General features: G+C 43.3%; 1 protein-coding gene and 1 long non-coding RNA gene across 2 annotated transcripts; both read left to right on the top strand.

Moving 5' to 3' along the window:
- Window positions 1-738: 738 nt before the first annotated feature.
- On the top strand, window positions 739-4,858 carry LOC129848559 (zinc finger protein 850-like; the record flags this gene model as incomplete). Its single annotated transcript, XM_055915724.1, has 1 exon — window positions 739-4,858. A coding segment is annotated over one exon (2,429 nt), but the record flags the coding sequence as incomplete, so codon positions are not given.
- Window positions 4,859-9,636: 4,778 nt separating this feature from the next.
- On the top strand, window positions 9,637-12,147 carry LOC129848564 (uncharacterized). Its single transcript, XR_008758511.1, has 2 exons — window positions 9,637-11,428; window positions 11,818-12,147. It is a non-coding gene; the product is annotated as an uncharacterized LOC129848564 (long non-coding RNA).
- The last annotated feature ends 320 nt before the right edge of the window (window positions 12,148-12,467 follow it).

Here is a 12,467-nt window from a genome sequence, read left to right as displayed (position 1 = left end):
CCAGATATACTACATCCATAACTAGTGGTTTCCTCATTACCAGATATACTACATCCATAACTAGTGGTTTCCTCATTACCAGATATACTACATCCATAACTAGTGGTTTCCTCATTACCAGATATACTACATCCATAACTAGTGGTTTCCTCATTAGAAGATATACTACATCCATAACTAGTGGTTTCCTCATTACCAGATAGTTCTACATCCATAACTAGCGGTTTCCTCATTACCAGATATACTACATCCATAACTAGTGGTTTCCTCATTACCAGATATACTACATCCATGACTAGTGGTTTCCTCATTAGCAGATATACCACATCCATAACTATCGGTTTCCTCATTAGCAGATATACTACATCCATAACTAGTGGTTTCCTCATTAGCAGGGAGGAGTTTCTACAATCAAGTTGTGTTGCATCGCCCTCGTGCCGCAATTTTATTAAACACAGAAAGGGGCCTATATTGGAGACCAAAAGTCGTCTGGCACACTGCTTAGAGTTTCAACAACTTGAATAACTTATTTCTAGCCTACAATCATTGATTTTACTACTAATGTGAAAACAAGACAAACTATGACTATTCTTGCTCATTTTAAGATTATTGTTACATAATTAACATTCATTACAGACATCAATTGTTGAACAACATCATGGCTACTCTGTTGGCATCACCTTTTACAGTGGATTACCGCTTTTGTGGGCCTTTAATCATCTGACTTTGTTGTTCACACAGGAGAGATAAGGGACTATCGTGGATCCTCTGGGGAGCCTCAACAACCTCATGATGCTGACGAGGCAGAGAAGAGTCTCTCCAGATCAGAACTCCTCAAGAAACACCTGCAGAGATCCACAGGGAAGATAACTCACTGCTGCTCTGACTGTGGGAAGAGATTCACCTCCTCAGGCATTAAAATTCATCAGAGAACACACACAGGAGAGAAACCTTATAGCTGTGATCAATGTGGGAAGAGTTTTACTACATCTAGCAATCTGACTGTACACCAGAGAACACACACAGGAGAGAAACCTTATAGCTGTGGTCAATGTGGGAAGAGTTTTACTACATCTATCCAGCTGACATTACACCAGAGAACACACACAGGAGAGAAACCTTATAGCTGTGATCAATGTGGGAAGAGTTTTACTACAGCTGGTCATCTGACTTTACACCAGAGAACACACACAGGAGAGAAACCTTATAGCTGTGATCAATGTGGGAAGAGTTTTACTACATCTGGCCATCTGACTTTACACCAGAGAACACACACAGGAGAGAAACCTTATAGCTGTGATCAATGTGGGAAGAGTTTTGGTAGATCTGGCCAGCTGACATCACACAAGAGAACACACACAGGAGAGAAACCTTATAGCTGTGGTCAATGTGGGAAGAGTTTTGGTAGATCTGACCAGCTGACATTACACCAGAGAACACACACAGGAGAGAAACCTTACAGCTGTGATCAATGTGGAAAGAGATGTACTACATCTGGCCAGCTGACATTACACCAGAGAACACACACAGGAGAGAAACCTTATAGCTGTGATCAATGTGGGAAGAGATTTACTACATCTAGCCAGCTGACATTACACCAGAGGATACACACAGGAGAGAAACCTTATTGCTGTAATCAATGTGGGAAGAGTTTTACTCAGCTGAACAGCCTGATAGTACACCAGCGGACACACACAGGAGAGAAACCTTTTAGCTGTGATCTATGTGGGAAGAGATTTACTACATCTAGCGCTCTTACTTCACACCAGAGAATACACACAGGAGAGAAACCTTATTGCTGTAATCAATGTGGGAAGAGTTTTACTGAATCTAGCTCGCTGACTAAACACCAGAGAACACACACAGGAGAGAAATCTTATAGCTGTGATCAATGTGGGAAAAGTTTTACTGAATCTAGCTCTCTGACTAAACACCAGAGAATACACACAGGAGAGAAACCTTATACCTGTAATCAATGTGGAAAGAGTTTTACTCACCTACAAAGCCTGATAGTACACCAGCGGACACACACAGGAGAGAAATCTTTTAGCTGTGGTCAATGTGGGAAGAGATTTACTACATCTAGCGCTCTTACTTCACACCAGAGAATACACACAGGAGAGAAACCTTATTGCTGTAATCAATGTGGGAAGAGATTTACTACATCTAGCGCTCTTACTTCACACCAGAGAATACACACAGGAGAGAAACCTTATTGCTGTAATCAATGTGGGAAGAGTTTTACTGAATCTAGCTCGCTGACTAAACACCAGAGAACACACACAGGAGAGAAACCTTATAGCTGTGGTCAATGTGGGAAGAGTTTTACTACATCTATCCAGCTGACATTACACCAGAGAACACACACAGGAGAGAAACCTTATAGCTGTGATCAATGTGGGAAGAGTTTTACTACAGCTGGCCATCTGACTTTACACCAGAGAACACACACAGGAGAGAAACCTTATAGCTGTGATCAATGTGGGAAGAGTTTTACTACAGCTGGCCATCTGACTTTACACCAGAGAACACACACAGGAGAGAAACCTTATAGCTGTGATCAATGTGGGAAGAGTTTTACTGCATCTGGCCATCTGACTTTACACCAGAGAACACACACAGGAGAGAAACCTTATAGCTGTGATCAATGTGGGAAGGGTTTTGGTAGATCTGGCCAGCTGACATCACACAAGAGAACACACACAGGAGAGAAACCTTATAGCTGTGGTCAATGTGGGAAGAGTTTTGGTAGATCTGACCAGCTGACATTACACCAGAGAACACACACAGGAGAGAAACCTTATAGCTGTGATCAATGTGGGAAGAGTTTTACTACATCTGGCCATCTGACTTTACACCAGAGAACACACACAGGAGAGAAACCTTATAGCTGTGATCAATGTGGGAAGAGTTTTGGTAGATCTGGCCAGCTGACATCACACAAGAGAACACACACAGGAGAGAAACCTTATTGCTGTAATCAATGTGGGAAGAGTTTTACTGAATCTAGCTCTCTGACTAAACACCAGAGAACACACACAGGAGAGAAATCTTATAGCTGTGATCAATGTGGGAAGAGATTTACTACATCTAGCTCTCTGACTTCACACCAGAGAAAACACACAGGACAGAAACCTTATAGCAGTAATAAATGTGGGAAGATATAGCTGTGACCAGAGATAATCTGATAAAAGATCTCGGATTCAACATCAGAAAATACATGTTATATAATAAATTGGTCTATAATCAGTTTTATGAACAATCCTACATCACTCCAGTATTTATTGAAAACATTCAAGTGCTAATTGTCTTTATTCCACTACTGAAGAAGCATGACTCAAATCACCTCATACTTCAAACATTCAGCCTGACAAAAGATACATGTTTTATTATTCCATGCCTCACCCTTAAGTGAAGTATTGCCAATATATATTAACAAAGGGGTGTACATTTGGTTTTGATTTTCATATTTACAATTTATGTAACATTTAGTCATAGTTATTTATGCAACCAGCTGACAATTTTTGGGTACTATTATATTGAAATTGTTATCCTGCTTTTAGAATATCAGGGATCATTCTCAGATGTACCAACCCACATGTACTAGAGCACAAGTGTCAAACTCATTCCACGGGGGGCGAGTGTCTGCGGGTTTTCGCTCCTCCCTTGTACTTGATTGATGAATTAACATCACTAATTAGTTAGGAACTCCCCACACCTGGTTGTCTAGGGCTTTATTGAAAGGAAAAACCAAAAACCTGCAGACACTAGGCCCTCCGTGGAATGACATGACATTGGGGACTGGGCCCCGATCCAACAACATGCCTATCGAGTGAACCCTGAAAAGAGAGAGAAGCTCGGGATATTGCAGGAGCTCTTGAAATCAGACATGACTAATACAATTTGATTTGAGTTTTGTCCAAGGCGATGAGAGTTTTAGGAGGACGAGAGTTCTAGAAGCTGGTGAGTTTCAGGATTCTATAGAAAGTAATTATATTTTTTTCATTTATGTTTTGAGGTTGGACTTTAGCACGTATAGCTCGTCAGCACGTCCAGCTTGTCAGCACGTCTAGCTCGTTAGCAAGTATAGCTCGTTAACACCAATCAATGAGCCCTACGTGCTATCTCGTTAGTCAGTATGTGTTACACCTGTGCTGGCTTGTCCATCTCGTTAGTGGGAAGGTGTTTCACCTGAGCTGGTCCAGGTTCTATTTAAGAGTGTCTGGCCCAGTGCTCCAGTTGTCTTGATAGATGTGGAGAGTCAACACCTTTAGTTGCTCCACCTTTTTGGTTTGCTTCCTGTCTTTAAGTTTGGTGTGTTTTTTTCTTTTGTTTGCCTCTTCTTGGGCAGATTTAGTGGGTCTCATGGTGGGTGACTTTTAGGTCCCAGTTGTTACCAGTCAATTTTCAATCGATGCCCCGTAGTGTCTTTCAGAGCCCCTCCTAAAAAACTAGTTATGTTTTGGGTTGGATGTAGCATTATATTGTTAATATTTGAATCAATGGCATTTCCTTTGCAATGCTCATTAGTCTTTCCGTTGTTCTTCTTTTTTTATCCTCAATATTTCAGTTTTTTTTCGTTGTTTTTTTTCTGAGAAGCCATTGTGTTGCATCCATGTCTGAAATGTGCTTAGGTCCCAGTTGTTGTTACTAGTCAATTTACAGTGGACACCCTTATAGTGCCTTTCAGAACCCTCCTAAAAAAACAAGCTAATATTTTGGGTGTGTTATTGCATCCAATAAATATTTTAATCAATGGAATTTCCTTAAAATGTTCATTATTCTTCTGTATGTGTACTAACTTTTTGATTATTTTCATTGTCTTTTATTTGTTTTTTTCTTGTTCCTGTTCCATTCAAGCCTGAAAAATGTTGTATAAATAAAGCTTGATTTGATTTCATCAACATTTTATTTTTATTTCACCTTTATTTCACCAGGTGACCATGATGTCATAATGATAGTTTAACCAGGTGGCCATGATGTCATAATGATAGTTTAACCAGGTGGCCATGATGTCATAATGATAGTTTAACCAGGTGACCATGATGTGATAATGATAGTTTAACCAGGTGGCCATGATGTCATAATGATAGTTTAACCAGGTAGGCCATGATGTCATAATGATAGTTTAACCAGGTGGCTATGATGTCATAATGATAGTTTAACCAGGTAGGCCATGATGTCATAATGATAGTTTAACCAGGTAGGCCAGTTGAGAACAAGTTCTCATTTACAACTGCGACCTGGCCAAGATAAAGCAAAGCAGTGCGACAAAAAAACAACACAGAGTTACACATAAACAAACGTACAGTCAGTAACACAAAATATATATATACAGTGTGTGTAAATGGAGTACGGAGGTAAGGCAATAAATAGGCCCATAGTGGCGAAATAACTACAATCTAGCAATTAAATGGATCAAACAGATCAATCCCACATTTCCAGCCTGCTGAAGGCGTGGTGGAGTGGTAAACACCACCCCCGGCTCTACCAGGGGCTTGAGGTGGTCTCCCACAGCTCTGCTGGTGGAGTGGTAAACACCACCCCCGGCTCTACCAGGGGCTTGAGGTGGTCTCCCACAGCTCTGCTGATGGAGTGGTAAACACCACCCCCGGCTCTACCAGGGCGCTTGAGGTGGTCTCCCACAGCTCCGCTGGTGGAGTGGTAAACACCACCCCCGGCTCTACCAGGGGCTTGAGGTGGTCTCCCACAGCTCTGCTGATGGAGTGGTAAACACCACCCCCGGCTCTACCAGGGGCTTGAGGTGGTCTCCCACAGCTCTGCTGGTGGAGTGGTAATCACCACCATCACTCCAAGCCGCGTTATAAAACACTCAAAGTAATGGATATGGAGCATCTATGGCCTCAGTTACACCTGGCACCTAAATGTGACTTCTGTCATCTGATCACTCCAAGCTGCATTAGGTTCAGATCTACCAGGATTGGCCTTTGACATAGTCTGGAAGCAGCCAAGCCACTAAAAATAAATAAGCAATGTCAAAAGATGAGTGGGGAAAAGTACATTTTACACAAGTGACCTTCATAATAAATCAAATGTTATTTGTCACATACAGATGTTATTGCGGGTGTAGCGAAATGCTTGTGTTTCTAGCTCCAACAGTGCAGTAATATCTCACAATTTCACAACAAATACCTAATACACACAAATCTAAGTAAAGGAATAAGAATATATAAATATATGGACGAGCGATGTCAGAGCGGCATAGACTAGGATACAATAGTATAGGGTAGAATACAGTATATACATATGAGATGAGTAATACATAGACTAAGATACAGTAGAATAGGATAGAATACAGTATATACATATGAGATGAGTAATGCATAGACTTAGATACAGTAGTATAGGGTAGAATACAGTATATACATATGAGATGAGTAATACATAGACTAAGATACAGTAGAATAGGATAGAATACAGTATATACATATGAGATGAGTAATACATAGACTAAGATACAGTAGAATAGGATAGAATACAGTATGTACATATGAGATGAGTAATACATAGACAGATACAGTAGAATAGAATACAGTATATGAGATGAGTAATACATAGACTAAGATACAGTAGAATAGGGTAGAATACAGTATATACATATGAGATGAGTAATACATAGACTAAGATACAGTAGAATAGGATAGAATACAGTATATACATATGAGATGAGTAATGCATAGACTAAGATACAGTAGAATAGGATAGAATACAGTATGTACATATGAGATGAGTAATACATAGACTAAGATACAGTAGAATAGGATAGAATACAGTATATACATATGAGATGAGTAATACATAGACTAAGATACAGTAGAATAGGATAGAATACAGTATATACATATGAGATGAGTAATACATAGACTACAACTACCTAGCCAGTTGTAGCGCATTCTTGGGTGCAATGTTCACGTTCCCGTACTGACTGACTGTGTGGAGGCTCATTGCTTTAATGTTACGTTAGCCTACATGCTATACTAGCAAAAACAAATATTGTAAATCTGTTGGCTATATTAGCCACGACTTACCGTTCTTTGTGCAGCTTCAAATGTCGAACAAAGTTGGAAGTTGTTGCGCCTCCGTCTGATGTTTTGCAAGTTGCAATCCGTTTTTTGTTGATACAGCGTATTCTTTATATCCGAAAAGAACAATTACTTAATTACATCAAGCGTCCCAATGGTGAAACGTTTGCTCCAGCCCCTGTCAGAATACCAGCCTCCCAGTCTGCTCCAGCCCAGGTCAGAATACCAGCCTCCCAGTCTGCTCCACTCAGATAGTCACCCACAACTGCAATCCTTATTGATTCAAATGGGAAGTTCTTAGAGAGGGAGAGGGAGTGAAAAGGGAGAGAGGCGGAGAGGGGGTGAAAAGGGAGAGAGGCGGAGAGAGGGGAGTGAAAAGGGAGAGAGGGGAGTGAAAAGGCAGAGAGGCGGAGAGAGGGGAGTGAAAAGGGAGTGAAAAGGGAGAGCGAGGGAGTGAAAAGGGAGAGAGGCGGAGAGGGAGGGAGTGAAAAGGGAGAGAGGCGGAGAGGGGGATTGAAAAGGAGGAGAGGGGGAGTGAAAAGGGAGAGAGGCGGAGAGGGGGAGTGAAAAGGGAGAGGGGGAGTGAAAAGGGAGAGGGGGAGTGAAAAGGGAGAGGGGGAGTGAAAAGGGAGAGAGGGAGTGAAAAGGGAGAGAGGCGGAGAGAGGGAGTGAAAAGGGAGAGAGGCGGAGAGAGGGAGTGAAAAGGGAGAGAGGCGGAGAGAGGGAGTGAAAAAGGAGAGAGGCGGAGAGAGGGAGTGAAAAGGGAGAGAGGGGAGTGAAAAGGGAGAGAGGCGGAGAAAGGACAGAATACCTGACCACTGTGACTGACCCAAACTTAAGGAAAGCTTTGACTATGTACAGACTCAGTGAGCATAAATGTCAAATGTGTGATTTCATGAACTGGTACATACAAGAAAACCAGGTTTTAAAGTTCTGTTCAATAGCCATCCCATCATTACAAAACATTTGAAAGGCTAAGTCTATCATCTCCTGAGAAGTGGTAACTATTCACATGAACTTTTCAAAGAGGTTTGGTGCCCCCTGGTGGCTGAACCCGAGATCAATGAGAGATCTTGTCAGAAACAATGACAGAGTCCCACTTCTCAGCTATCTTTATTTACATCAAACTAAACTAACTGCTATCTTGAAATGTTGAAAACGTGTTTTTAAATAGCTCAGGCTGATGCCCTACCTGAGCGACAAGGTGAGTCTTTTCTCCCTGACCTGGTGGTTCTAATGACCTGGTGGTTCTAATGACCTGGTGGTTCTAATGACCTGGTGGTTCTAATGACCTGGTGGTTCTAATGACCTGGTGATTATAATGACCTGGTGGTTCTAATGACCTGGTGGTTCTAATGACCTGGTGGTTCTAATGACCTGGTGGTTCTAATGACCTGGTTGTTCTAATGACCTGGTGGTAATAATGACCTGGTGGTTGGCATAACAAAAGCAGAACCCGAGAACAGGATGGCCTCCACCACACAGCCTGATGACACTGCACCAGCCTACCAGTCTGCTCCAGCCCAGGTCAGATTACCAGTCTCCCAGTCTGCTCCAGCACAGGTCAGAATACCAGTCTCCCAGTCTGCTCCAGCACAGGTCAGAATACCAGTCCCCCAGTCTGCTCCAGCACAGTGTGCTCCAGCCCAGGTCAGCCAACCAGCCTCTCAGTCTGCTCCAACACAGTGTGCTCCAGCCCAGGTCAAAATACCAGTCTCCCAGTCTGCTCCAGCACAGGTCAGAATACCAGTCTTCCAGTCTGCTCCAGCACAGTGTGCTCCAGCCCAGGTCAGAATACCAGCCTCCCAGTCTGCTCCAGCCCAGGTCAGAATACCAGCCTCCCAGTCTGCTCCAGCCCAGGTCAGAACACCAGTCTCCCAGTCTGCTCCAGCCCAGGTCAGAATAACAGCCTCCCAGTCTGCTCCAGCCCAGGTCAGAATACCAGCCTCACAGTCTGCTCCAGCCCAGGTCAGAATACCAGTCTCCCAGTCTGCTCCAGCCCCTGTCAGAATACCAGCCTCCCAGTCTGCTCCAGCCCAGGTCAGAATACCAGCCTCCCAGTCTGCTCCACTCAGATAGTCACCCACAACTGCAATCCTTATTGATTCAAATGGGAAGTTCTTAGAGAGGGAGAGGGAGTGAAAAGGGAGAGAGGCGGAGAGGGGGTGAAAAGGGAGAGAGGCGGAGAGAGGGGAGTGAAAAGGGAGAGAGGGGAGTGAAAAGGCAGAGAGGCGGAGAGAGGGGAGTGAAAAGGGAGTGAAAAGGGAGAGCGAGGGAGTGAAAAGGGAGAGAGGCGGAGAGGGAGGGAGTGAAAAGGGAGAGAGGCGGAGAGGGGGATTGAAAAGGAGGAGAGGGGGAGTGAAAAGGGAGAGGGGGAGTGAAAAGGGAGAGGGGGAGTGAAAAGGGAGAGGGGGAGTGAAAAGGGAGAGAGGCGGAGAGAGGGAGTGAAAAGGGAGAGAGGCGGAGAGAGGGAGTGAAAAGGGAGAGAGGCGGAGAGAGGGAGTGAAAAAGGAGAGAGGCGGAGAGAGGGAGTGAAAAGGGAGAGAGGGGAGTGAAAAGGGAGAGAGGCGGAGAAAGGACAGAATACCTGACCACTGTGACTGACCCAAACTTAAGGAAAGCTTTGACTATGTACAGACTCAGTGAGCATAAATGTCAAATGTGTGATTTCATGAACTGGTACATACAAGAAAACCAGGTTTTAAAGTTCTGTTCAATAGCCATCCCATCATTACAAAACATTTGAAAGGCTAAGTCTATCATCTCCTGAGAAGTGGTAACTATTCACATGAACTTTTCAAAGAGGTTTGGTGCCCCCTGGTGGCTGAACCCGAGATCAATGAGAGATCTTGTCAGAAACAATGACAGAGTCCCACTTCTCAGCTATCTTTATTTACATCAAACTAAACTAACTGCTATCTTGAAATGTTGAAAACGTGTTTTTAAATAGCTCAGGCTGATGCCCTACCTGAGCGACAAGGTGAGTCTTTTCTCCCTGACCTGGTGGTTCTAATGACCTGGTGGTTCTAATGACCTGGTGGTTCTAATGACCTGGTGGTTCTAATGACCTGGTGGTTCTAATGACCTGGTGATTATAATGACCTGGTGGTTCTAATGACCTGGTGGTTCTAATGACCTGGTGGTTCTAATGACCTGGTGGTTCTAATGACCTGGTGGTTCTAATGACCTGGTTGTTCTAATGACCTGGTGGTAATAATGACCTGGTGGTTGGCATAACAAAAGCAGAACCCGAGAACAGGATGGCCTCCACCACACAGCCTGATGACACTGCACCAGCCTACCAGTCTGCTCCAGCCCAGGTCAGAATACCAGTCTCCCAGTCTGCTCCAGCCCAGGTCAGAATACCAGTCTGCTCCAACACAGTGTGCTCCAGCCCAGGTCAGAATACCAGTCTCCCAGTCTGCTCCAACACAGTGTGCTCCAGCCCAGGTCAGAATACCAGTCTCCCAGTCTGCTCCAGCCCAGGTCAGAATACCAGTCTCCCAGTCTGCTCCAGCACAGGTCAGAATACCAGTCTCCCAGTCTGCTCCAGCACAGTCTGCTCCAGCCCGGGTCAGAATACCAGCCTCCCAGTCTGCTCCAGCCCAGGTCAGAATACCAGTCTCCCATTCTGCTCCAGCCTACCAGTCTGCTCCAGCCCAGGTCAGAATACCAGCCTCCCAGTCTGCTCCAGCACAGTGTGCTCCCTGGCAACACCATAGACTACACTATGCACAACCAAAGGCTCTTTTAAGAGCCATTCACATTGCAATAAGAGTATTCTTCCATTTACTTAGCTATGTCAACTGCAGTTATTCAATTCACAGTGTCTCTCCCTTTGATTTCTACTTCTCAGATGAGGGTGCTGTTTAGGTAAGGGTGTGATGTCTGTGCAAAAACAAAACAGGCTATTTTAAATCACCCATATTGAAAAAATGTAGAACAATTAGACACTCTATAACCCACACCTACACACTCATGTATCAATCTGATTGATGGATTGTGTTGTGCAGTAAACAGGCTCTGGTGTAAAACTGTGACTCCTTCCACCTTCAAAAAATAGGCAAGAGGGCCAACCATGGAGAATAGTAAGACACTTCATTATTTCTATAACTACGCTATATTGTTTGTCCTTGTGGGTCCGTTCATGTTTTTCAGCATAAAGTACTCTGCAGCCACTTAGTGTGGTGTGGACACCAGGTGAGGCCACACACAGATTCCTGTTGAACACTGTCGCTTTAACTACCTTATTTTCTCAATAAGTCTCTATCCTTCACTTCATCCCTCTCTCCCCTTCTCCCTAAATCCTCTAGGTTATATCAGCTGTGTCGGTGAACCCCTCCTGCATCTGAACTGGCTACATAGAGGGCACAGCATGATCAGAGGTGAGAGGTCACTTGGTCAGGTCAACAGGAAGTATTATTAAAGAGATGCTTTACATTGAAATACAGATAGATGCAGTAGTCCCAGAGTTAATGATCCCAGGTCAGTTTATATTACACAGGAAGTATTATTAAAGAGATGCTTTACATTGAAATACAGAGAGATGCAGTAGTCCCAGAGTTAATGATCCCAGGTCAGTTTATATTATACAGGAAGTATTATTAAAGAGATGCTCTACATTGAAATACAGATAGATGCTGTAGTCCCAGAGTTAATGATCCCAGGTCAGTTTTGCATTTCACCTCCTGATTGATGACTAACAATGTTAGAATAAAAACTAAAAACACAAGGCTTAAGCATGCTCTCTCTCTCCATCTGTCTCTCATCGCAGATATGTTTTGATGTGAGAGGATGCCAACCCCTAGTCCCATCATCGCCACCTCAGCTGCTTTTAAGATAACCTTTAGGCCGACGAGAAACACTTATGTAATTGTGATGAACTGAGAGAATATTTATGTAGCACTGTGATTCATTAATCATGTGCTGCCTTCCCTGCTCCTATGTGCTTACCTCTTTCCCTTTCTGTCTTTTACACCTCTCTCTCCACCTCCTCTTTCTTCCTCTGTTTTTATAATTCACAACAGATGTGCATTGAAGTACAGATTGAACTTGTATTTATAACACTTGGACAATGAGCTTTTCAATAAAGCGTTTCACATTCTCTACTGGTTGAAATGAAGTGTAATGTGATGAAATACTCCACCTATCCTGTGTTTATCAGATCAATGCAGATGAAGGGCATTAGATGAACCAGTGTTGGAGTATTAACATGATGCATAGGGAGTGTAGTGTTCTGTTTTTTAACATTATATTTCTGTATATATGAATTAACTAGTTAAATCCTGTTTCTAGTCTATTAGTTACAATGTGTAACCATTGATGTCTCAGGACCAAGATTGGTAAACACTGTTGAAGTGTAGAATTGTAATACATACATGAAGACACAGCGTCATTCAAAGACTGGAATTTGATTCTCCTAGT

Source organism: Salvelinus fontinalis, unplaced genomic scaffold, assembly GCF_029448725.1.
Source record: "Salvelinus fontinalis isolate EN_2023a unplaced genomic scaffold, ASM2944872v1 scaffold_1070, whole genome shotgun sequence".
In the NCBI taxonomy this organism is placed as follows: domain Eukaryota; kingdom Metazoa; phylum Chordata; class Actinopteri; order Salmoniformes; family Salmonidae; genus Salvelinus; species Salvelinus fontinalis.
This window is presented reverse-complemented; position numbering and strand designations above follow the sequence as displayed.